General features: G+C 37.2%; 1 protein-coding gene and 1 pseudogene across 7 annotated transcripts in view; one reads left to right on the top strand and one right to left on the bottom strand.

Annotated features, from left to right (window-relative positions):
- Positions 1–49: 49 nt before the first annotated feature.
- Positions 50–2,696, bottom strand: LOC113087691 (CCR4-NOT transcription complex subunit 6-like; annotated as a pseudogene).
- A 32-nt stretch (positions 2,697–2,728) lies between these two features.
- Positions 2,729–27,593, top strand: part of LOC113077671 (extracellular matrix protein FRAS1-like) — a 107,600-nt gene continuing 82,735 nt past the window's right edge. For 4 of the 7 annotated variants that reach the window (XM_026249990.1, XM_026250017.1, XM_026250011.1 and 1 more), the window contains exons 1-2: positions 2,730–3,128; positions 4,007–4,038. In XM_026249990.1, coding sequence (XP_026105775.1) covers positions 3,062–3,128; positions 4,007–4,038 — 99 coding nt within the window. In that variant the 5' untranslated portion in view covers positions 2,730–3,061. Of the gene's footprint in view, positions 3,129–4,006; positions 4,039–27,593 lie in introns of all 7 variants that reach the window. The other 3 variants (XM_026249999.1, XM_026250020.1, XM_026250005.1) reach the window with 1 other exon arrangement.

The raw sequence follows: 27,593 nt of genomic DNA on the forward strand, positions 1-27,593 counted from the left end.
TACTACACAATTAACACCTACAACGAGCTATAGCCTAATTTTCCTCAAATTAAATCTGTGAATATGTTGCCAAGCCAACTGTACTGAACTCTGCACATGCAGTAGTAGAATGTAGAGTGTTAGAGCAAATATATATATATATAAAAAAACATCTTTACCTTTGAGGCCAAGTGTTTGCAACTGGAACAGCCGACCAAGTTCATAAGCTGTAAACAATTGCTGTTCAAAAGCAATTCCCTAAAAAAAAATACACTAAGTAAGAAACAAATGTGACCATATAACAAGGCGTCTGTTTAGTGGATAAAATTGCTCAAAGCAAAAAAAAATAAATAAATGGCTGAAACTATATGATACACATATGATGTCATAGTGTATCATAGTGTACTTGTCAATAAGTCCAGCTGAGTCACATCCTAATTAGTTGTATTGTGTGTGTGTGTGTATAAATTTTATAAAAAAAAATTTTAATCCATAGAGATTGACCAATTTGTCACGTACCTGAGAGTCACCATGTTGCCGAGTTCTGCTGGCAGGCAGCGCTATGATGGGGCAGCTTTGCAATTTCAGGAGGAATCCGGCTCAGGTTGTTGTTGTTGATGTGGAGAGCAGTCAGATGGGTCCGTGTCCATAGTGAGCTTAGACTTCTGACCCACCCTGTACCATGGAAGCACAGGCAGAGTGCACAAGTATTTTCCAAATTTCTCAGAGAATACGCATATTTATATACTCAGCAATGCAAGTCACTTCGGATCAAAGCATTTGACACTCATGTCAATTAACTGTATCTTTAATAGCACATTCATAAAAATACATTAATTATATGAGTTGAGGCGTGAGGAATAATACATAACCAGAAATCTCCAACTCGGTCCAGTATGACTTCTTCCCAATGGCCGCTTCCTCTGCTGACATGATGGTATATAATCTGCGTGAGTCTGGAGGACCATATTTTTCCTTTGGCATGTCCATTAATCTGGAAATACATGAAGAAAATTAACAATATATATATATATATATATATATATGTAAAACGTGAAACAGTTTTTAGGATACTTTGATAAATAGAAAGTTTTAAAGAACAGCGTTTATCTGAAATAAAAAGTTTTATAATAATTATTAATGCATTTACTGTCATTTTTGATCATTTATTGCATCCTTGTTGAATAAAAGTATTAATATCTTCTTACATGAGTGATGCTGAGCTTACCGAGAGACAGGCAGACAGCTGATTTTTACACTGATACACTGAACTGTCTGAGTAGTCGACATCTCTCATGCGGAAAACAAAACATTATTGCAGGCCAGGGCACTAACAGAGTTTAACTTAGTTGAACTTTAGAGATGTCGCTGTAGGTATTTTTTATTGCTTTTTTTTTCAATCCCTTGTAGCTGTAAAAGATGAAAGCAAAACACTTTCACATTAAGCCCTGTTAATAGTTAAAACTACTTTTAAAAAGACAACTGGTCTTATTATTTGTGGTGTGCTGTAATCATTCAGTCACAGCTGTTACATAGACAACTGTACACTGCAAAACTCTAAGAGCTTGTAAGAAAAAGTGATGAGGACATTGAAGATCTTGATGAAGATGTTTATTGCAGCATTGCAGTGACAAAGTACATGTAGTACCATGGAGTCAGAATGAATGAACCCAGATCATCCTAAGATAAAACCTTTTATACGTTTACTTCCCTTCAAGTGAGGGTTTGCACATTAAATCAATTAATTATTACCACAGGAAGAGAAAAAGGCATGACATTTTTGCTTCGTATATATTTGCACTGCAAAAGCATTTAGACTGTAATAAAATGGTAAATGTGGTATTGTCTAACTGTGTGGTTTTATGCTGAAGTCGGTTTATATAGTGGCTTGTTTTAGGAATGGAAGCAACATGGTTGATGGGCCATTGTGGTCAATAAGGATGCCCTCATTTACAATTATGCATTTAGCAGATGCTTGAGGCCTTATTTCTGTGGGGTATCTGTTTTTTTCCCCAAGCTTTTTTTCTTGCCTTCCATCCCCTACCTACAACAGCAGGTGGCAGTAGAAACTCACTTTTTCTAAACTAATTAAGCTCGGATTGAATGGAAATGCAGTACTTTTATCTTCATTTTCGTCTTTTTCTAAATATCCTTGTTAAGGTCAAAGATGACCAAGACAATACATATTTATGTAAATATTCAAGTGTTTTATTACAAGAAACATTGGTATTTAAGGAAGAGAACAATTATGATTTTATAGAAATGCTTACTGTATGTGAAGATATTTTAAAACAACATGATTTAAAAGGTCTGAATTTATTCAAGTTTACAAATGTGCAAGATTTTTCTGTTTTTGTCCTCGAATGAGCACCGAGCAAGGATCGGATTGCACTGCTGCACGTGACCCAGGAAATCTTTGACCTCTGACTATTTTAAGTAGTCTCTAAATAATGTTCAAACAATTATATGTATTTCTATTTAATAATTATATTATATAAATGTTGCAGCAATATAATTTGCATGATTCCACCAAGTTTAGCCAGCATTAAAAAAAATGCAATAACCTAAAAAAAAATTCGCAAGAACGTTAGTTTGGCGCAGCATTCACAGAAGACTACCTCAAAATCTTTTACCCGTCAGAACTTTGAAGTCCACAGGTTTTGTTCCCACAGTGGTGGAGGGGGAGGAGGAGGGGCTCCTCAACTCGTGAATGCAGATGGTCGTGTCTCCTGTAACTCTCTTTAAAGAGCGGCTCGTACGCTCAGTGTTTGTTACTGCGTGTTCTCCTGTAATTAATCGCGTTCAAGTTGTCTTTGCAATGGCCCCGTACTTTTAAGAGGAAGGATTTTCGTGTGGGAACCGCTCTCTCTGAGGAAGCTTCGCTGGAGAGCGCACTGGACTGTATCTGCTCGGGGACTGGATGCTTCCCAGTAACTACTGACCGTCAGCCAGACTTCAAGCTCAGGCGCTGCTGGTCGATCCGAGTCCGCAGGAGAGCAGCGAGGATGCGCACTCATTCACATTCAAGTTAAAGCCATTATATTTCTGAGCATTTTGGATTAATACGGTTTCTAAAGTGAATATGGGTCCTGTTTGGATCATTCTAACCGTTTTAATTGGATACATCACTAGCTTGCCCGGAGCACAAGGTTGGTGTGTTTCTGTTATCGTAATTTTTCTGAATTCATTGGTATTAAATAATAAAGATAAAACTCCCAGATCAGCGCTCATGCAATAAAAAAGATTTACAAATGTGGATAAATCAGTTTGACCCGTAGGTAGAAATATGCGATAAAAAAAAAAACATTGTGCAATAGAGAGTCCTATAAAATTAAATAACTGAATGACCATGATGTCTCGTGTTGTTAATGAATCTGTGCCCGCATCCTGGATCTGTTATCTTGATCTTCCCTCATCAATTTGATGCATTTGCATAAATTCACTATAATTCACTAGCTAATGGTTATTATTGAGAAGTTGTTTGACAGTAAACATTATTCCCATCCTTTCTCAAGATATACCTGTATTTCTTGAGGGAAGCATGCTTTCTTAAAAACTTAATAACACACAAGTTAACTTCATCAACACAAGATTTTTCATGATTACCTTGTTATCTATTGCATTTTTTTTAATGTAAACTTTTATTTTAAATATTTGTTTTCTGATTTGCCTGATTTTTTTTGTAAATATTGTTTAACTGCATAAAAACTGTATTTAAATATTTAAGGGTCTTTCAGTTATTACTCCCATCTGTATTTGTGTTAACATTAAAACTGAGCACGATTATAACATGCTGACATCCTTTTCTCTTTAGAGCCTTTTGAGGGTCAACTAATAAATTAAATTAATGATCCTTGTGACAATCTTTTATGTTCTTTCACATTGAGCAACAGCAAGGGCATGTCCAAAGCATTGTCGAACACATGTTTGCCATGACTGTGACATTTGTCGACTAGTAGCCTAGTCATGAACTTGTCAATTAGACTGCATTTTCCACTCTTGTTCACCTCATTTTCTTCATCCACAGGAGCATGTGTCCATCAAGGCTCATTGTTTGCGGTATGTATCCATTCCTTTTCTTATTTTAATTTCCTTTTAATCTGATTAATGTACTTGTGTTGAGATCTGGGGCTTTAAATAATAATTCTGGCCCATTTATGCAAGACATTGGGTTGTTAATTATTTAGAGGCCCATTATCAGCACTGGCATTGAAAGGATTCACATGATAAAGTATCAGTCAGAATAGGTCTCACAGTCACTACACATGTATTTGAGGAGAAGTGCCTCATAAATAATGAGCATGTGCTGACTTTGTGAATGGTAAAGATGATGAGAGATGGTCTAGAATCAGGGATTCTCAACTCTGGTCTTCAAATTCCACTTTCCTGCAGAGTTTAGCTCCAACCCTAATCAAACGCACCTGAACAAACTAATCAAGGTCTTTAGGATTGCTAGAAAGATACTGGCAGTTGAGTTTGATCAAGGTTGGAGGTAAACTCGCAGGAACTTGGATCTCAAGGGCCGGGCAGAGTTGAGAAATCTTGGTCTAGATTACAGTATGTCTCTTGAGAAATGGAAATAAACCTTATATTCAGCGGTCTCTTCTACAGCTCAGTGTAAATTGCAAGGCAACTCTCAGATTCCCATGCTGTTTGTGGTTGTGAATGATGAGACTGCCCTTTTGTTGTTCCTTCTGCAGAACTAATGGTTTGGATGTTAACGTGTGTTTATTTGAAATTCATCCATGGTTACTTGCAGGAATTGTAAGTGCACAGAAACACTTTCTTGTAGAACACAACCTTCATTGAACTGTTGTGCACAACAGGTTTTCTCTGTGGTTTAATGGAGAGTAATGACACATCTCTGTGGCTGCTATTGTGTAATGACAGTAATTAAAAGTTTACACACAGCAGGCTGCTGTAAACACAGCAGCAGGATTTCTTCCTTCGCTCCCTGAGAACTGGGAATGGAAGTGAATGGTATGTGTGCATTATTCTCTGTAACATAGCTCCTCATGGGGTTCAAGAGGATTTGTGGGGAAAGGGGGAGGGATTTGGGATGTCGGTCATGGACAGGTGGAGACATGCTGGAGGGAGTCAGGAAGAGGTTCTTTGGAGTTCAAAAGAAAAGTCTGCCAAAACACCTGGATAAGGAGCCAAAGAGTCCTGATATGGAAAAAGAAAGGATTTAAGTAGCAATTATGACTCCAAACTCTTTTCAGAAGTTCTTAGCAAAATCAAAGCACTAATTTAGATGACAAGTGAATGGTTAAACCCATCAAAACTTGGTATGCAAAAAAAAAAAGAAAAAGAGAAAAATCATTGGTGTATTAGAAATATTGGTAACACTTTCTGTGAAGCCCGTATCTATAATAAATTATAAAATTATAAGAGTATTCTTAAGGCATTATAATGAATTCATAATATATATATACATCTCATTATAACAGTTATTGTAACAACAGTTTTTATGAATTATAATATTGACTTATTTGTGGTTATAGCCTTTAAAATTACAATTTATAATACACAATGAACACAATGCATCCACTTCATTTGCAATGGATTATATTTCCCAAAGTTATAATGCGTTATAAGTCTCATGTCTTGCCATTGTTAACTTTTTACTTCACTTAAAACAGGCAAGACCACTTACAAACAAAAGTTTTATAATGCGTTCTGCAGTCATTATGATGTCTAAAGAATACCCTTGCATTGTGTTGCAAAATGGGACTTACAGAAAATGTTACCAAAATGTTAATAAGAGATTTAATTCTGTAATACAGCTTTCTTCAGATTGCTAATTATGTGTCTTGTGTTCACCTTTTAACCCTTTGTTTGATGACAGTGAAGGAAAGTGAAGGTACACCATACTGTTCAAAAGTATGGGGTCAGTATAATTTTTGTTGGGAAGAAATACATGAATTCAGCAAGGTTGCTTTAAATTGATCAAAAGTTACTGTAAAGCATTTATAATGTTACAAAAGATTTCTATTACAAATCAGCTATGTTCCTTTGAATCCTTATATATATATATATATATATATATATATATATATATATATATATATATATATATATATATATATATATATATATATATATATATTTTTTTTTTTATCACAGTTTCCACAAGAATGTTAAGTAGTACAACTTTTTAACATTTTGACAATAAGAAGAAATGCTCCTTGAGAACCAAGTCAGCAAATTAGGATGATTTCTTGAGGAATCATGTGACACTTAACACTGGAGTAATGACGGATGAAAATTAAGCTTGGCTAACACAGGAATAAATTACATTTTAAAATATATTCAAACAGAAAACAGTTATTTCATGTTGTAATAATATTTCACAAAATTACAGTTTTATCTGTATTTTTAATTTAAAAAAGCGGCCTTAGTGAGCACAAGATACTTTTTTTATGTTGGCAGAAATGAACCATTAGTTGTGTGTACAGTGAAGTGGATCAGTGAAGTTGAACATGTTTATGTAATTATTGTCATGTGACATATAGCATGCAAATGTAATTTGAAGAGCCTGTTGAGAGTTATTTGGCAGTTGGTGTAAAGTTTTTCTATCATTAATTATGACTGTACTACTTCAGCCTTCAGGGTTTTGAAAACAGAGTGTTGAATACAACTGTAGAAACAGTAAAAAAAAAAAAAACACAGTAGATGATATAACGGATGCTAGGACTTCTCAAGAGTGTTAATTTAATTTTAGCAGACCCTGGTAGACAACAGCAGTTTTGTGCGTTTCTGCTGTGAAAGACCTTGCAATGAATACAGTATAAAGATTAATGAGAGCCAGTGCAATAGCGCTCACCCGTTCCATTCAGCAGCACATTCTGAAACAAGGTACAACACCACATCTAAACATATCACTCGTGCCCTGGGGCTCAAATTCCTTGCATTGCAAGTAATCTGCCTCCAAGCAATCGAAATGTAGGGCAACTCAAGAATAGAATCAACTAAACAGAGGAATGATAAAAATTTTTGCTTGTTTGATTGGGTTGAAAAGAAAATATTTAGCTAATTATAACATAGCGACTATTAATCTGGAGAACAAATAGAAAGTAATGGGAGTGAAATTAATTTTAAAATTGAACAAATTGGTAATTACCTACAGTCTTTGAAAGTTACTTTGTAACTTAAGATAGATGGTTCAAAGCTATTTGAACCATATATCCTTAGTTATCTTGTTTAGGGATTTTATTTCGTCAGTTAACCTACAATTGATGTTCATTCTGGTGCTTTCATGCCACCCATGATGTCTTTCAGTATGATAGTCATGATCTTCAGAGGATAAAGCCCTGGGCTTCGTGACCTCAAGGCACATGGTGGTCCTCCCCATTTTAAACCTCATTAGGTTGTTTTTCTAATGTTCACAGGCCATCTTTACTTTTACAGCTGGTCATTTATTACTTGACCTGTTTTATAATTTCTCAATGCACCTGAATCTGAAGTTGAACCCTAATCCTGCAGATTTGTACATGGAAACATGCATGAAACACTTTTTACTGTTATTCTCTGTTGCTAGTAGTTACAAACCCTTTTGGATTTTATTTCTACAGTTATAATTTGTGGTGAGCAGCAGAGCCTGTCTATTCATGCTCCGTTATTGAGTGAGGTGTTCCACATGCTTTCCTGCTGTGAATTACTTCACATGGGCTTTAATGTGTAATACTGCACTCCTTTAGGTACCAAATTGGCTTTGATCCCTTTCTGGTCTACTGAACACATAACATTTTGTCACACTGATTGAGCTAAACAGCAGTATGACAAAGCAGTTGGGCAAAAAGCATGCAGGGATATGAAAAGTGGCGTAGCAGTCTTTAAATTCCTGGATCCAGGATTTCCTGGATGCTCAAACGAGAACAGATTTTGAATGGCTCTTCAAGCATGCATACAGATACTTGTTTAAAGCAAATACCCTTCTTGACTGATAGACAAACACTCCAAACTGGCTGAACTGTCTGACACCTCCACAAACAGCTAGTTGCGGCTTGACTATTTCTGAGTCGTTTGTCATTGCCTTTTGTTCCTCAGTTTATTCTGAGTGATAATCTTACAGCTCTAAGTTGAAGTGTGTTTGCTTCTTTGTCTAACTCTGTGGACAAATTGCTCGTTTTTAGTGGTGTGCATTCTTTAACATGCACAGGTAAACTAAACTAAACTAACTTTGGTCTAATGTAATGTTAAGGTGGTGATTAACCATTTCTCCAAGCAGCTTTTCTGCCTCATTCTATCGTTATTTTTGTAACTTGTTATGAAGTAAAAATTCTTGCACCTCAGAAAAATGAACTGTCTTGTCTCACTCTTCAATTGCACGTGCAAATGTGGCGCACACTGTTTATCACTTCACTAATGCACAATAGAAACAAGCATGCAACGTGAAATAACAGTACCAATAACAATCTCATAACACTTTGTGTGTTAGTTGGTTAAGGATTTGGTAAGGTGTGCATGTACAAAAAAAAAAAAAAAACCTCATAAAGTGGGTTGCGGTTGATGACCATGGGAAAGTGTGGGTCCCACGGCCAAACCAGTTTAGAAGCACTGATTTAAAGGGATATTGCCCAAAAATTTAAAATCAGTCATCATTTACTCACCTTCTTATTGTCACACTACACTCAGGAACAGGAATGAAGGAGTGAGGAGACAGAATTACAGGAATCAAACCAGGAATCACTCGGAATGCAGAGGGAGATGACATTTTATAACAGCTGACAAGAAACACAGGGCTTTAATGCACAGACACCAAGGGGACAAACCTGGGAGCAAATTAAAGGGGGGGTGAAATGCTATTTCATGCATACTGAGTTTTTTACACTGTTAAAGAGTTGGATTCCCATGCTAAACATGGACAAAGTTTCAAAAATTAAGTTGTACGTTTGAAGGAGTATTTTTGTTCCAAAAAAACCTCTTCCGGTTTGTCACAAGTTTCGGAAAGTTTTTTTCGAGTATGGCTCTGTGTGACGTTAGATGGAGCGGAATTTCCTTATATGGGTCCCATATAGCAGAGCACTGAGAGGCTGAGCACAGCCTGATCAGAGCGAGAGCATCGCGAAAAGTCACAAAAGAAGTGTGTTTTTGGTTGCCAGGGCAAGACAGATTACCAAAAGAGAAACAGCATTAAGGGACCAATGGATGCAGTTTATTTTTATAGAGCATCAACGGAGTTGTGCAAGTGTTTTTGTTTGTTCCCTGCATTTCGGATTGCACATCGTTTATTTCTTAAGGATAATGCAGTCCCAACGGAAAAGGGTCACGATTGTGTGTTGGAACCACATGCGGTGAGTAAAACTGCTTAAAATATCTCTGTGTTGTTAACTTAGCTATCAGCGCGTAAGCACATCAAGTAAACAACATGCGATGTTGTCATCAAACTGCACTTTCCACATGCACAGCTTAAAAAAAAAAAAAAAAAAAAAAAGACGACATAAAGTGGAACTTAGTCATTTTCCAAAACCGCTAAGCAAATATATACAGTTTCAGTACATAGCACATAGCATACCGCCTTTGCTGATGCTGCTCTTGTTAAATTTCAGCCTCTGGATCTGTGTCACAGCTTCCACATGTGCTCAACTCAAAAGCCTACTGGCGCTCGTGATTCTTTAGCTCCGCCCACACGTCACGCCTCTAGGCGCTCGTGTTTTTCCGGGGAAAATCGGTACTGACTATCTTTCTCTTATAAATATAATAAAACTAAAGACTTTTTGGAGTTATGAAGGATGCAGTACTACTCTATAGGTACTCAAGATTAACAGGATATTGAGTGAAAACGAGCATTTCACCCCCCCTTTAACTAATTAAACAGGTGGAAATTAATTCACATAACGTGGACAAGAACAGGGAAGACCAAATAAGGAAACATGTGAAAGCATCCCGCACCATGACAGTATCACTTTTGGCAGGGGGCGGGGGGTTGGAGGGTTGGTTGGTGGGTCTGGAGGCCATGTAGGATCAGGAGACTAAAAAGGTTTAGCTGGTTCGGCCACGGGTATATGCAGCCCCCCTCCCCAAAAAACTAAACAGTCCATTCCTCCTCACCCTCCTCCCTTGGTTACTGGTGAATTGGGTGGCCGGTGGGCCTGATTTAGGGAGGGCCGGCCGAGGGGTTCCGGATCGAGGGCTGTCCAGACACTGGAAGACTGCCTCCTTTCAGTTGAGGTTGGTAGTGTCTGGGAGCTCCGTGGGGTGATGGCAAAGTCTTTCGGTTTGGGGTTGCTTGAGCCATGGTGATGAACTTCGCTCATTCCTCCATTTGGGGCAGGGAGAAGCAAGCAGAACAAAAAACAAAGACCAATTAAGGAAAACAGGAACACTATTATGTAATACTATTCTGAACCGGAACATAAAAGAAGATATTTTTTAAGAATGTTGGGAACCAAACAGTTTTGGTGCCCACTGCCCATTGACTTTCTTAATACATTTGAAGTAAATGTGGATAGAATGTAAATTTTTGGGTGAACTATCCCCTTATGATTTGCCAGGTAGGAATTTCAACCAGAATTGAACTGAAAATGTCTTTTCCTGAATTTAATTCCTGGATTCAAGTTGAATTTCAATTGAGGATGTCATGAGAAATGAACACTTGAAGATAACTCCTGAGTTTGGCTACCTGTCACTCTCCCTTAAGTGCAGCTGCTGGCAGAAGTCAAATCACCGGCAGTCAGAATAATTCATGTTCAGGCACGGTTCATTATGACATATAGGATTCAACACACTATGCACTACAGTTTCATCTCCTGGTGATCCACCACAGGCTGGAGCTTTCGGCAATGGAAGACTACTGTTGTGCAGGATGATAAGCCTCATTTGAAAGGTCAACCTGAAGGCCGTTCCACAGTGAGCGCGATGCGAAAAAGCAAGGCGAACCGCAGACGAACGATGCTTTCACACCGAGCTCGAAACGATTGTGTGCCTTCGGCTAATTCATGCCTACATGCTAGGTGGCGGTGACCAGCAATGCATTTTTTCTTCATGTAGTGTATGTATTTCATCTTCATTAATTCTATTTGCTTTCTTATTTCATGTGTAGACAAATATTTTTCTTTTTTAATATATAAGGAAGAGCAAGAGATATAATTACATGATTGACAAGTCTAGAGTGAATGCACTCTAACACTCGCGCTTGTGGAAGAAAATGGACGGTGCTCTTCAGATCACATAATGAAGTGTTCTTTATACAGAATACCATGCGAGAATTAGTATGTTCTTAAATATCACCAAGAACTCAACATCCACTCTTTTTTCTTGCGGGGAAAAAAATCCTCTACTTTGCTTTTTCTTTTTTTTAACGCTTGTGCTCAATACAGTCTTTTCGACCTTTTGGGTAACACCGGTTGCTCTGGCCACGTGATGTCATGCTCAAATCTTATTGGACGGCCCATGTTTTCGCTTTGCGAAACTGAAAAGATTTGTCGTACTGGTTAAAAACAAAAAACAATTGCATTTTTAGTGTGCGAATGTTGGTGTTCTATGTGGTTCCATAGAAATCTATTGCATCCAATATCCAATAAGGCCTTAAAGTTTAATTACTCGTAAAGTCTTTAATATTAAGATGTGCCACGTCATGTCAGAGATTCCACATCTTCTTGTGGTTATCTGCACATCTGTGACTTCACCTTTGCTATTGTTTCTGTTGTGTTTTTGAACATGGCTCCCTCTGTGAATTCCATGGAGACAAGCGGAGGTGAAGCAACAGAGGTGGGGAAAGATGGTAGCCTGAGGATAGACAGCCAGACGGGGCCTGTTTCTGTCTCCAGCCTTCTCCCCCCTCAAGTGCCTAATTTTGGATCTTGCTCATGTTCTCCTGTTCAGTGGTAAAACAAAGTCTTCATGGTGTGTCCCGCCACACAAGACGTCAGGACTGAGTTTGCACTTGTTTTGTTGGAAAAAAGGGATCTTCACACATCGAATCTACAGGTCTTGGTGAAAGTCCCAACTGATAACAAGGGATCTAACATCAAGCCTCAGCCAAGGAAACGATCTTCCAGTTCCATGTTCTTTAGCAGTGTGTGATAATGAACTTAACTAGAGGCAAGCCCCTGGCAGGTTCATGCAACAAAATAAGTAGTTTTTATAATCAGCATAAATTAAATCCAGGCTGGCATTTATGAGAGTAATTTAGGCATGATTTGTGATAAAATGAAGGTGCGTGATCCTTATCTTGATGGTGTCCCTCCTTCCTATAAGCGCAGTCTGCTCTGATTGGCCAACTGACCCAGTGCTTTATGATAGGCCGAACACAACAAGCACTCATCAGAAATCTCTCTCGGTCATCCTTACAGGAATTTGTCCATAAAATGCATTGCTGTTCTGTTATAACTTGGAAGTAATCTTAAAGATTCCTAAATTGCATCTACTTTTGGAAGGCCAAATAAAGTTCTTTTGCTTTCACCTAGATACACACAGCATCTCCCTGACATGTCTGCTTCAACACTGACTGAGGTTACTGGAACCACACCTTCTTTCTTTGCGTGAACATTTGGGCACCATTACGCAAATATTTCGACGTAGTTACGCAGATATGTGGGAGCATCTTAACTTTGATAAAGAATATCTCTTTGGATTTGAGACTTTAGTCTTTACAACTTTACAGATCTTCTTTATGCACCAAGAGCTTGTAACACTCCAAAGAGAAAGGAAAAATTGAAATCGCTATTTTTTTTGACCCCTTAAAGAAGCTATTAAAAATGAACATTTCTGAAATTGAATGTAAGAAACTGAGTTTGTCTTGTGTTTCTCATTAATTAACGTGTGCTGCTATTCAGAAGTTCTCTTATCATCCAGGCATTTATTTGAGTAATTTATTTGCTAGACCACCTCCCCCATCAAAAAGACCCCAGGGTGTTTCTTTAAGAGTTGGATGAGAATTAAAAAGACATGGGGGGTTCAGATCAGCTCAATGGAGTAGGCAGGTTAAGTGAGTGTCTAAAGGTTAGTGACCTTTACACCATGGACCTTCTCGTAAACCACTCTAATGTGGGGGTCAAACTTTAGCAGGAAGTGTGTAAAAGGTGACTATGTACTGCCTCTGAGGAACAAGTTTGAACTCATTAGTGAAGTAATCAGTCTCATTCTCGTTGTTGTGGTTTTGTAACTGCCTTTTGCTCACTTATCAGTTAATTGAATGCAAGTATTTAATAACCATCTTTTTATATTAAGATTCCACCGGTTTACTTTTGTCATTCAACTTTTCAAAGATTAGGAAATCATATGCTCAGCTACAGAAGCTGTCTTTACAAAAATGAAAGGAGATCAAAGCTTGTCCTCAGCTGAATTAGTTGTGATTGGGTTAAAGTTAGAGGGTTTTTAGCAGCCAGCCGCCCAGTTAGCCCTGAAGCCTCTGCTTGTCAGTGGTGTGTAGATGCTACAAACAAACCTGTGGGTGTATTAATAGAAGTCAGTTGCATCTGTTTGGGGTCGTGCTGCCCATGCCTACCCTTTGGACACAGGCATACTTTATCTTGTCTGCTGGAAATAGCAGACGGCCTCCAACTCCTATCTTATGTGGACTCGAGTCAGCAAAGTGTGCTTACATTTGTGGCAGGCAGGCGGGGTAAACAAGCCCCTCCGATTGTTCACTGCCCTCCACAAACAGAGATCCAGAGACACCATTAATCTCATCAGTTCAAAGCTGCCATCACCCGCAAGCACAGTTCAACAGCCAAACACACTTGTGTTTTCCCCACAGTTTTCACACTTCCAGTAGGATAAATGAAGATAGACAGGTTGGAATTGTTCACACCTGGTGTTAATGTCTCAGGTGATCCGATAACAGGTGGCCAGCCAAGACCGATTGCACTAATGCCAGACATAAAAAGCCGTGCATTATTGGGCATTAAGTGTGGCTTTTTCATTGTCTGTTAAACGTGACATTATTTCTAGTTGGCCAAATTATTGTCGAATAACTGATGAAACTAGAAGACAATAAACATGCAACTATGACCAATATTTAGTTTATCTGTGTTCTTAAAGACATCTCCGATCCATCTTTATCTTATACATTTTCATAATAAAGTAAATCTATAATCCACTGCTAATAGACATATTATTTATTACAGTATAGAATATGTTTTCTGCCTCATTCTGTGATTAAGAAGCCACATCAGATCAGAAAATTATCTGGATGCATTTATAAATGCATTTTTTCCCTCTGTGTTTTGGTTATCTGTCCACATTGAGACTGCGTTTATTTAAAAAAAATTTGCTTTTTGAAGACATGACAGATACATTTGAAAACGACATTTTTGCATTGTTATATGGACTGTGAAAACGGTGTGTTTAGTCATGTCACGCATATTGTTCTGATAGTTACCTGTTAATATCTTTATTATGTGATCTGTTATGTGCTATTCCCTTTCACACTGTTGCTAACGCTATGTTTCTTTTTGCACTTTTATCAAAGTCCTGCAAAGATGACCGAAAGTTACTTGCAATTTCTGTCTTGTGGCAAAAACTTGAGGGCATTTGCATTTTTACAGTGAACATTTAATGGTGATTGTGTGCAACCAGTATGCATTAGTGAATAGTGAGATATTTAGCTAAATGAAATGAAACTGCCTGAAGAATAGCTTGAGAACGTTATAATGTTTGTATCATCTCAATCAGCTCAAGTTTTTTTCTCAAGGTTTCATATGTAATCATAATCATAAATGAGTGTAAGGCCGATGAGTTGTCTAGTAGTTCAGGCAACTCACTCAATAGCCATGCAAGAATCCTTCTCTATCTATCCTTTGATATTCTCTTTCTCTGGCACAGTGCTCTCCTGATGTCTCTGCGTTGAAAGGAATGTTCTTGTTCTTTGTGTCACCTGTCTTTACTCTCCGGTCCAGGGCTGGCTAATGGCCAGTCTCTGTGCTACAGGATGATTTGCAGGTAGAATGCGTTGTGGACTGCTAGTGCTCAATTTCTTTGCGTTCCCTGTGGTTAACCCACAGCTGTCTTTGTCTCACCACCTGTCTTTTCCTCTGCTCCTCTCCTGTCATCCGTTTTAACATCAAACGAATGCTACACTTAGTGTTATGACAGTTATTGTAAGCAGTGCAAAACACCTGGATGGAGTCTGTTGGGAGTCTTAATGGGGAAAACTGTCATTTGCAGCGGAAAGATTATGGGAAAAAAGAGAAGTACGGAAGGGGAGGGCAATCCTTCAAGGTATTTTCAGAGGCAAGTGCTGATCTGTCATTAGCTCTGACTCTTTTGTAATTTCACAGGCGTGTGGGTGAAAATTACCATTTGCGTGATCGACATGGTACATGGTCTGAGAATGTTTATGGGGAATGTAATACATCTATAGAAGATTCGCTTTTCAGTTATTTCACTTGCTTCAGGGCTTCATAGAGTAGTTCAAATCATATTTTAGGGGTTATGGATGGTGACCAGAAAATCAAAACCTTGCAAGACTCATATTTTCACTTTGATATACTCGGTTGCTCGGTGCTGAACAGGTGTTTGAAGTAAAATGTTGCTGAAATGATCAGTGTAGTGAAAACATTTAAGGTTTCTCTGCAGAAAGTGATGAAGAACAAGGCTTCAGCAAACTCTTTTCTTATGAGGAAGACTTTGACAACACGTTTACTTGATATGCTGGATCCAGGTGTGATGCAGGTGTGTCATCCCTTTCAAATATTTTTATGGAGCAGCTCGATGACTCATGTCATGCATATATACGTTTTTTTTTTTTTTTTTTCAGCATGGCCAGTAAATGCCAATAAAGACATTTATGAAGTTATAGAATAATTCAATTTATATACAAAGACTTTCATTATATGTATCATAATTTTCCCAAAAAATATTAAGCAGCCCAACTGTTTGTAACATAAAGATAATAATGAGAAATGTCTCTTGAACACCAGATAAGCATATTTATGATTTCAATGTGACACTGAAGACTGGAGTATTAAATGCTGAAAATTCAGCTTTGCCATTATAGGAATAAATTATGTTTTAAAAAATTATTAAAATAGAAAAAAAGTTCTTTTAATTTGTAATAAGTCTTCACAATCAGTAGTTTTACTGAATTTATGATCAATTGAATGCAGGGTGAGCAAAAGAGATTTAAAAAAACATTTAAGCCTACTTCTAAACACAAATATTTTAATGCATGTTCATTCACATATATATGTAATTCTGATGTTTTCTACTGCTGTGGCACTGTAGGTGATGCAGCTATGGTGCAAAATGGCGCAGGAAACACTGATATGCTTAATTTTAATTTCAGTTTGTTTAACTTTCGTAAAAACATCTCTTTAAGTTTATAATAAATTCTCATCCTTCATGTCAAGCAGTAGCTCAGAACCTAAACTGGGTTTAAGAACCTGACAGACGTTCCACTCCCTGCCCTCAAGTCATACCATAACAAAGCCAAATTAATGAGCACCAGAGGTACTCAAGATAAGCCATAAACAAAAGCCTCCTCTTTTTGTCCCCCCAGAGGTAAGATTTAACTTTTGGTACCCTATTTTTCTTCACTACTCTTCCATGGAAAGGGAGTGATAATGAGTGAGCAGAGCTTTCACCACCCCCCTTCTTCCTCCTTCATTTGTGTGTGAGGATTACCCAGGCCCTGCTTACACCTAGTATTAAAATGTGTTTTTGTTGATAGAAAGAAGGGTTGGGGGATGGGGTAATAGAAGATTGAGCTTTGAGAGGGACATGTTGCTGTTTTTTGCTTATTTAAGAATTGGTCAGGATGTGGACAGGTGTAAGCTGTTAAGAGGCATGTTTTATTGGGCAGACTCCCTCTGAAATATAAGTCTTTTACCACATGAACTGACACTTTAACAGACAGATAAGCTGTCCACTGTAATGCTAAATATGCAGACTTAACCTAAATCCACACAGAGAAAAGAGTACTTACTATAAGTACTGACATACTAAATCATGAAGCATTCACCTTCTTTATGAGTTGATGTAATTTGACGTAATTCTATCAGTCACGAGTTCTCTTTCCCTGTTAGCGATTTAGATTGTTGTATTATAGGGTCCTGAAGTCACACTGAAGAGTAGTGATGTAAACCAATGAAATTAAATTGATAGAGTCGCCCTAGATCCTTAACCACTGTACTATCTCTTTTATGTGTTATTTCTTTTGAATAACCATTTTGACATCAGAAATGCCAACATGGCATGAGGACGGTCATGGTCAATCCAAGGCTTAGTCAAGGTTTAAGAACCAGACAGACGTTTCACTCCCTGCCCTAGAGTCATGCCATGACAAAGCCATAGTAATGAGCACCAGAGGCGTTCAAGCTAAGCTATAAAAGCCTCCTCTTTTGACCCCCTGAAGAAAGACAAGATAATGCTTGGTAACCAGTGTTGTTTTTTTCAACTGAACAATGGAAAAGGTAGACTCATCAGAACTTCCACCATCCATCTACTTCAGCCTCGATGGTTGTGTACAAGGATCACTGAAAAACACCTGTTGAGCGTCCCACGTGGAGAAAGTGTAGCATATCACTATATTTGACCACTTTACCAGTCCATTCTTTTTGTTGAGATGTTTTGTAATGAACATGGGATGGCACTTTAGATGTGTGCAATACAAGACAGGTGCCTCCAGGCAGAGGAGGTTAAAGAGGTTGTACAATAGAAATACAACAGTATTCTTTTCACATCCTTTGCTTTTCGGGGTTAGGTCCAGGTCAGCACATTGTTTTGTATCAGTTTTTTTATTCTGATGAGATGTGTTGTAACTCGAACAAGCACTTCACTTAAAGTGTATAGTTCTCCAAAAAAAGAAAGAAAAAGAAATAGGGTTAGGGTGAAAAAAAGGGAAAAACGAAGTGAAATGCATGGATCAGAGAGCAAAACAGTAAATCAGCATAAAAAAGTAGAAATAACTAGTTCTGTCCCATGTGGTTATGCGTACATGAATGCAGTTTTTTTTTAAATTGTCTTTTATTCTGTGTGTATGTATTTTTATGTGTGTGTGTGTAAAGTATAATACACAATAACTATATATAAATATAATTATCCTCCTGAAACCCTGCATCCTTATGAGGACATTTATATTTTAGTGAATTTCTCTGAGACTATACATGCCACAGGTTTAATGTCCTGTACAGAGCACATTCAGGGCTTTTCAGAGATACTAAATGTTTGAATGTTTCACCATGATCACTCCCTCTCCTTGGTCTTCAAAATGTCTGATATTAATTTATTGACACTCTTATGGAAATATAATATTTTGTAATAATAATTTAAATCTGACTAATTTTTAAACTGCTTCATAAATTAACGTCTCAGGAAAATGTTATAGGGTTTTTAAATCAAAATATGTTATGAAACAAGGCATTGAATTCATACATGACACCAGGACTAAAAGCATTTTGGGGAACACAACAAATGAATAGTGATAGAAATTATATTTAAATATTTACATTATATATTATTATGAAAATCTTGACATAGCATAACTTATGAATGAAATATTATATATATATATATATATATATATATATATATATATATATATATATATATATATATATATATATATATATATATATATATATATATATATTCTCAGTATTTTGAATTTTTTGCACACTTAGATTCAAGATTTTCAATTTTTATTTTGGCCAAACATTGTCCTATCCTAACAAACCTTACATCAATTGAAAGCTTATTTATATAGCTTTTAGATAATGTATAAATCTCAATTTCGAGAAATTGACCCTTAAGACATATCACATATTTGCAGATTCCATTTAAATTTAAGTAGATAATTTTATAATTTATACCTATTAGGATAACGATAAATGTTAATAAAAAGAAGACAACTCTCAAAGTTAAATATTCATTCTGCTGGGGCAACACATTTTCAATGGCCAAAACTTTAACCTTTTGATTTGCATCGCCTTTTTAATAAGAACCTCAACAACAACGGCACATCCTCCAAATTAGCCAAATGTGTTGGACCAGGTCACTTTTTGTTGCCTCCATTCAGATTAGTTAAATAGGAATGTGGATGCCAGAGATGAGGGGTCCCGGGGGGCAGAAAGGGGTAAAGGCTTTTGTCACTATACACTTGCTGTGCGCCCCCACAAAGAGATGGCAAGGATGAGTTATGTGCGAAATCCTGCTACAGCGGGTCGGCTGGTCACCGTGAATGCGTCCATTGTTAGAAACCCCTCACTGTGTTCTAAAGGAACTGACCTTGTTCCAAAACCTGCAGCTCCATCCTCACGATCCACCCTCCTTGTCTTCCAAGTATTTGTGCTTTGTTCCCTTTCGTCGAGGTTCAAAGAGTTAGGGCATTCTCAGATGTGGCAGCCAGGCATGTATGGCAGAGACCCATTACTTGTGTCTTCAAAGTCTGTCCATAAAACCCAAGTCAACATCTTGATCTCCAGTAATGAATGTGAGGAAAATCATAAAAGTTTTGGTCTGTCATCAGCTTTGTCCCTATTTTTGACTTGGCTTTGATTTTCATTTGTTGCACTGAGAAGGCGCCATGCCTTCTCTGAATGGCTCCCTAATGAAAAGTGTTTCCAAGCACTATTTCAATCAATTGCATGGTGCTTGTAATAGAGTCAAGCAGGTTTTTTTTAAGATTGATTTTTAGCAATTGCACATACTGCCCTTGCTCATTCTTCACAACAATATATAGGCAATAAAAACTGTTAGTTAGATTGATATGCAGGATCCAGAGTTTTGTTTCAGTACTTGGTTTGTCCTGGTGTGTTCATCAAAAAAGACACATTGCTTTCCTTCAGTGGGACACAGGTTTTATACATTTTATACACTCTTAGAAGTTTTATACATATATCTACATACATGTTATGTCTAACAACACCAAAATTGTAGAGCGGGAGAGTCAAGCACCTTTTATATAAATATTTTAAATAAAGTTGCTTTTAAAATCTATTTGGCTCAAGGGACACACGTTTCATTTTTTTGGGCCTAATCCATTGCTCAAGTAGAATGCAGTTATAGTATTTGGTCACAGCCCTAAAACTCTCCACATCAAATACAAAAACACCAGCAAGGTTTTTTCTGTCTATAGTGGTGTGCTTTGATGTGTCACCAGTGGATTGCTGTGCTCTTTTGTGTGCTTGGGCTGGTTAAGATGCCTGCAGTTCTCTGGAGGGCAGCCACTTATCCTGCTATGTGTGTCCAGGGACTTGCCCAACGTGCAACACATGCTAGGTACTGTAGCAGCAGCTACATTGCTGACATTTGGCGCCACGCTTCACTGCTGCTCTCTGGTATTTTTTTTTTTTTACTTGAGCTCTAGAAAAGCTCACAGGATGTCTCTGGAAATGCACAACAACAGAACAACTTGAGATTGCCTCATAACAGGGCACCTCCAAAATGTGGGACTCTGTGGTGTTTATTCAGATTGTGATTTCCATCCTCATATTTTCATGCAAATTTTGAATATTTGGAACACATTTGCTAAAGCAACCACGCTGTTTTAATGTGCTTCTACAAGTCTTTTATTTCTTGTGACTTTATGGGCCAGAGACCCGCGCGCTCCTCATGCCAAGTGTAAGTACCAGGCGAGCTACCAAGCAAGTTTACTACATTAGAAAAGCCATACATATGGAGCTGATTATGCAATGCAAATGTCAAAATGTATTTGTTCACAAATCATTCACTGAAGTAAAAATATTTTCAGATTGTAACACAGCACTTTTCAAGGAACCCCACTAAAATGAGTCTTTATTAATTGATAATCTGCCCCTGTAAAGTTCATTTGTGAGAAAATGAAGAAAAATGGGTGTTTTACTGCCACTAGTGTTCATTTCATCTGGAAACTGCAGTGAATTGTTTGTACGTTTTTAGAGTTTTGCAAAAAAAAAAAAAAAAATAGGGTGAGGCATGTTTTTTCTATGGATTTTTAACAACTTGAATGGAAACACAGCTAGAGACTGAGAGACTGCAGGAGCATTATAGTATATAGAAATAGATTTCTGTTTCTGCTTCTAATCTATTGCACATATTATATACCATAGCATCAGAGGTCACTTCCATTAACCTTTTTCCATAGCTGCTTTATCCTTATTTGTGCACAATCGATGCTATAGTGCAACTGTTCAGAGCTATTTGTAGAACATCAGGTCAGGGAGATATGTAATAGCATATGTTGCATTCAGTGTTGTTTCTCACAGGAAGCTGATAGACCTGCTTTCTTGTCAGACTGAGTAAGCACAGAAACAAAGACATTGCCTGGAGCCGGGTCCATTTCTCTTTTCTCTTCTTGTGGTTCTCTACCACTGGGCTTTTCTGTTTTCATTTGTTTGGACCTCCTAGTTGTAAAAAGCACCTTTCCAGTTCTGGTGACTCGGTGTGAAAGAAGTGCAAGGGAAGGTCAGATGTTCTCTAACTTGAACGTGATATTGCGTAGCTTATTGCGTAGCTTGTAGCTTGTATATTAAGTGCCGCTCCATTTGAAAGCAGGTGATGGACATTTACTACTAATCACAGAACTGGCTTTACTGACGAGACACGCATGACAATCGCATGCGATTAATCGCGCAGCCCTAATAATAAAATAGGGTTATTATAATTAAATATATCATATACATACAAAATAAACAATGGAACAAAGACATAAATAAATCAACTGAACTTGTAAGCATAAAAAAATCTTTGTGGTCTTACTTAAAGTATGTTTCAGCTGTTTTTGTCTGAAAGTGAAACATTATTCAGAATATCCTTCTTTTTTTTTGTCTTCCACAGAATAAAGAAAGTCATACAGGTTTTAAACGGTGTGAGTATGAGGGGGATCTTTCCCTTTCCCTTTAAGTTTATAGTGAGGTGAAATGTCAGTGTGATAAAGAAAACTGAGTTTGAGGATGTTTATATGATCTTTAATATGAGAATTAATTCAAAGAATTAATTTGTGTTTTTTGTGTGGGCTGTAGTTCTTCATGTTTACTTATAATTAGGCTGTAATGTCTTTATTTGATTTTCACCTTCACCCACTGAGCTACAGTGTGTGAGTGCATGTGGTGACATCTGCAAGAGAAAATGATTATAATATTGCTTGCTTGATGCTAGGAGTATTGTATTGAGCACACTGTAGCCTTTGGCTTGGCTCCACCAACACATTCCCATTATTTACTTGATCTTTAGTGCTAGCTCCTATTCCCTCAAGTACCTAACTAGCTCAGAGGTCTGCTAACGGCAAAACAGACAGGAACTTGTCTTTCAATGTTACACCAGGATTACTTCTCCTCCAGCTGTTCGCTTTTTTTAAGATAAGGTCCTTTTTTATTATTATTTATTTATCTGTTGGTTTATTAACTAAAAAATGACATACCTTAGAGGGATTTTGTATTTTAGAAGTCCGAATGTACGTTGTTATATTCGCACTTGCTCTTTTTATAGCTCTTCCATGTACGCAATCTCTTATTTAGAAATGCTGTTTGAAGCAAGCATGCAGTATTACTGTTGCACTGGGTGCTGAATACAGCACAAGGCATCTGAGGCATAGAAGTATTTGCTGTTTTCTCTATGGAGTCACTAATAGCTGGCCGGTAATATCATATTTGCTTTTCAAATTAAGGTCAATCCTTGGCGACCTCACTATAGTCATTCGTCTGCTGGCACCCAGCAATCAATGAGAGGAATGCTATACATGCGCCGCTGTTGTTCAAAGGGCATGAGTGTGTTAATGGAATGCAGTATATACAGTAACAATAACGCATAATCCAGCTATATGAACTCTAAAACTAATGTGTGTAGTTTAGGAATGGTGATGTAGGGAATGTTTCATATTCAGTCATTATTTTCACCTACAATATACAGTTTCGACAAAGTTAATGGCGCCAGGGTCAGCTGATTTTCTGATGGATTCAAAGCCAGTATGCTAAAAAAAAATCTCGGATATTAACAAGAAGATTATAGAGTTTGCTAAATTCGGATGGGACATAATTAATTATATATAACAACACCTGCCTTATCCATCCAAGGGGTGTAAGTAAAGCATACCTGCAAAAATGCATGAGCTCAGCATGTGGTTTGATGTACTAAAAGAAGTCAAGATTACACCAGGCTGAATGGAAATTGGTAATGTGTTTTGTTTTTTCTTGGATGGTGGTAGGATGTATTGATTTTAGCCTGACCTTTTAAAGACGAGACTGGAAGGATTGAAATAGCTTTGTGTGTTTCAGACCGTCGAGGCTCAAATCCATCTTTGAAAACATCATCCCGAAATGTTTAAACCTACCCCTCATATTCGTAAAACTTTGGGACTAACTGGCCTGTAAGCTTTAAACCAACCTGCAAATACCAGAGTCAGTCTGTTCTTTCATTTCCAGACTGACAAATTGATTGAAACGAAACACGTCTGTGTCCATGAGGAGGCTCAGTTCCTACAGGATAATGCACTGTAACAGGAAGGAAATGACTGTGCCATTCAGTGCCCCTCAAGCCTTATTTATGTCCATGATCATCCAGTATGGCCTTTTCTCTCATGGGGAAAATTTAGAGAGTGGGAAAACTTGCTTTAATTACCTTTTTATTTTCTGTTGTCAGGTTTCATTAAACAGGATATTAGTATTAATAATTATAATTATAATAATACACTATGCCATTGCCAAGAAAGATTTTCCTGAGAAAGCATTATTGTTATTTTTGATAATAGCAAATACTAATGTACATTTTTTATTCTTGAGCTTCATATTTAAGAATGTACTGACTCTTTTAAGTATGTTCCATCATATTCTTGTATATCTGAATAGAGAAAGCTGTTGTAATAATAATTCTAATAATACACTTTGAATAGATGTAGATGCATTAGTACAGAAATCTAAATGAGTAGACATGAATCTTCAGGAGTTAATAGTAACTCTGTTACGTTTACGTAATGCTTCATTCCTTAATCCGCCTGCCTATGAATGCTGATTTACGAGGGCTTACTCAAGCCTTTGGAAATCTTTAATTGAAGCTGCATACCTGAATCCTTCAGGACCTGTTGTGTCACATGCACATACTCCTATCACTGCAAATGCATTTGCCCCATTAAGACTTCCATGCTTGTACAGTCATGCTGGTCTGTGCTCAGCATCCACAAACAAACCTTTAAGTTAAACGAAAAGGTTCCACAATCAGTCTAAACCTCCAGGGAGAAGGTATAGTGAGAGAGGGAAAAAAAAAACAGATTACTGTGGAATACTGTAGCAGAACAATCACCAGTTCTCTGTGACTTCTTACTCAGTTATTTATGAAATGTGTTATATGCTCGCTTTTCAGGGCATATAGCAGTCATGGCGCTTCCAAACCACAAGTTCTGCGGCCTTTTGTATAAATGTTTTATACGTGCAAAATGGGCTTCAATAGTGTGTTTGCGGTTTTGTTTGCACATATTTTGAAGCATAAATAACAAACTTTGAAATGGGCGTATCTATACAAACATTTGACCATGCATTTGCACACTTTACTGTTGTCTGTATTTTAGGAATTAAACAATCAAATGTTTTCGAAATGTGCTAGTCATGATCAAATAGCAATTTAAAAATGTTGTCAGCACAATTCACTGGACTCATGTTGCAACAAAAGCACTAAGGAATGATCTGAATATTTACTTTCACCAGTCTATATCACTTTAATTGCATCTGCATGCAGTTCATATGCAATATGCAAACATCTTTGACCAACATGGTTCTGAGGCATGCTGGGCTATGATTCCTACAATTTATCAGATGGTAGTGTTGGGAACTGACTTCAAACTCAAGCTGTGCATAACATCTTTTATTCATTGAACTCTAAGATTCCAACTCCTCACATCCAGACTGAGTGAGAGAGAAGAAATTGCCAGCCACACATGGTGATTAAACATGCCAGTGGTGTAATGAACTCTCAAGGACCATGTTCGGACTCGGTACAGTTCTGTGCAGCTTTTTGTAATGCCCGGTTTAGCACAGAAGTTACAACAGTTAATTTTATTTTATAATTAATACTTTTTTTATTTTTTTATTAATTATTTAGATTTATTTTATTCGCTGTATTCGTTTTGTCTTTGAATAAACTCCAGACTCCATTGTTTTGTTACACTGAATCTGCTGTGGTATGCAAACTTTTATGCATGAGTTCTTAGCTTTTAGGTGCACTGCTGATTAACAATCGAAGTATTCTCTGGAACAAGTTATATTTGAGCAGTGAAAAAAGTGAATTGTACTTACCACTGACCTGGAATAACCTTTTTAATCCAAAACCTATGCTTCTAATCCTCTTAGAACAGGCCTTTTTTTTGTACAATGTCTAGCTCCCCTTCCAGTCTTTCGATGGAATCTGGAGGGAGCAGAGATAGACTCATTGCAGTAGTCCTCCAACTTTGACATCCATCTGTCTCCAGCTCTCTAGTCCTCAGTGGGGTTTGGCTCAGCCGCAGACCCCTTGAGTGCTGCTCAAAGAGTTTTTGTGACTGACGGCAGATTTTTCCTCACAGTCGGCCTGCTTGCTCTGATAGGCTCCTGCTGGCCTCCAAAGCTGCCAAAGCTCTTGGCAATTTGTAATCCATACATCCTCATTTCCACCCCATGGCCCAGTCCTGGCCCGGCATGACACTAGGTACAGTTCCAGTGATAATGCCTGCAGGAAGTGGCTGAAATATCAGCATTATTATTTTTAACTCAATGGCAATGGTGAAAGTCTCAAACGTTATTATAGTTTCGTTTATATATGATCATCAAACACAAAAAAACCATTGAGACTTTTATATTTGCTTACAGCTTTATAAAGCAGAGTGACAGCAACCTGTTCTAGGAAATATTGATTGCTGAGTGCAAATATGAGGGATTTTGTTTTGATTCACAAAAATGGCAGTATGTCAGAAGAAAGGTTGGTGAGAGCTAAATCGATACCTATATAAAGTGTTTCTCAACAGGGCACGGTTTACACAGACCATAGTCTAAGGGTGCATTTTAGTCAATAGTCTGGGGCATCAGGGGTCTTCAGCAGTGTTGTCAAGTGTTTATTTAGTTAACTTTTTTTAAATACATAATAATAAACACCCTTTGCACAGCTGAGTGGAAAGGCATCATAGTCAACAAAACTAATATAAAAAGTGTTGCAAACGGTCAAAGCTTGCAAAACTTTTTCTAAATAATTTTATAAGCTTCGTCAGGCATACATAAAAAAAAAAAGAAAAGACAACTGAATCTGCCATTGGCATTTCTGTTGCAGTTGTGCATCTGTGTCCCCCAGCATTTTTAATACAGCTTTTAAAATGTAATTGATTTTAGTTCTTTCAAACACAACCATTTGAAAACATTAATTTATAATATTCATTTGGTCAAAATTGACAGTAAAGACGTTTGATATTTCTATTTTTCAATGCTGTGGTTGTGTGCTTTCTGTTCATCAAAGAGTCCTGAAGAATGTTTCATGGTAACTAAACTAACTAAATTGACTATTTTTGCAAGTAAAATAATTGACCAATATAAGGGAGTGAATGGAGTCCCCTGCTGGAATAAATCTGTTTGATCAACCGTCCAGCACATAAGTGTTAACCGTTAACAGACTTAACAACCTGGAAACAGCCTACTTAAAGCCATTGCTTTTCATGGCAAATCTCCCACATACTTTGACAGAACCCACCTTAAGAACCGGTTATCCCACAAAGCCATTTTTGTAAATAATTGACCATCACTCTTTCATGTGTCTAGAGGAATTTCACTACCTTCCAGAGAGCAGTTTTGTTTTGCACAGGTGAACAGATTTACCTGGTTGGATTGCTGTGATGTTGTTGTTCCTGGCATCTTTCAAGGTTTTTAGCATTAATAATTCAATGGTTGTGTAGAGCAAAAGTGCTCAGAGAAAGGAACTTTGATTTTAGAAAAATGTCGTAGTTTGTACACTGCGGGGCTGAAGTGCCATGCATTTTGTTGTAAGGTGTACAAATAATGTGAAAAAATCTTGAAAAAACCCCATAAATAAATCATTGCTGACAGAAAGTCATATTGAGCATCATTAACAGGACGGATATAGTTAACATGCACAATGTTTGCAACATAAGTTAAAGCTTTTGCCTGCCAGAAATAACAAGTTGACAGTAATGGTAAATTATTTCTATATATTTATATATATTTTACATTTTGACCACAGCCAGAGGAGTTTCTCTCAAAAAGCGTTTGATCATGTACCTTTTCCTCCTTAATTTAATTTTCACTTTCATTTTGTCCTTTACTTTTTATCTTCTAACACACACCAACTATAAGAATGGCTCCAGTATTCAGCTTTCCTCTAGTAAAACTGAAAACTGCTTTCTGCAGTAATATATTGTATTATTTAAATGAAATCAACTAAAATGTCCATGACACATCTTGACTGATCTGTAAATAAGAAAACACAATCTTATAAAAGAGTTGAGTCAAATGATGGCCTTTGAATTGTTCTCTTGGTGACATGATACTTACAGCCTCTTTCACTCGTGGTTTTTCTTTTTCTCCTGAAAAGAATGACAGTATGATCTTGTTATTAAGGTAATAAAAAAATAAATAGAAATTGCTGAAAATGTACTCACCCTCAGGCCATTCAAGATATAGATGGGTTTGTTTCTTCATCAGAACAGTTTTGGAGAAATTGAGCGTCTATAAAATCATTAAAATAATCCACAATCCACATGACTCCAGCCCATCAATTAAATCTTA

This window comes from Carassius auratus, chromosome 5, assembly GCF_003368295.1.
Source record: "Carassius auratus strain Wakin chromosome 5, ASM336829v1, whole genome shotgun sequence".
Classification (NCBI taxonomy): Eukaryota; Metazoa; Chordata; class Actinopteri; order Cypriniformes; family Cyprinidae; genus Carassius; species Carassius auratus.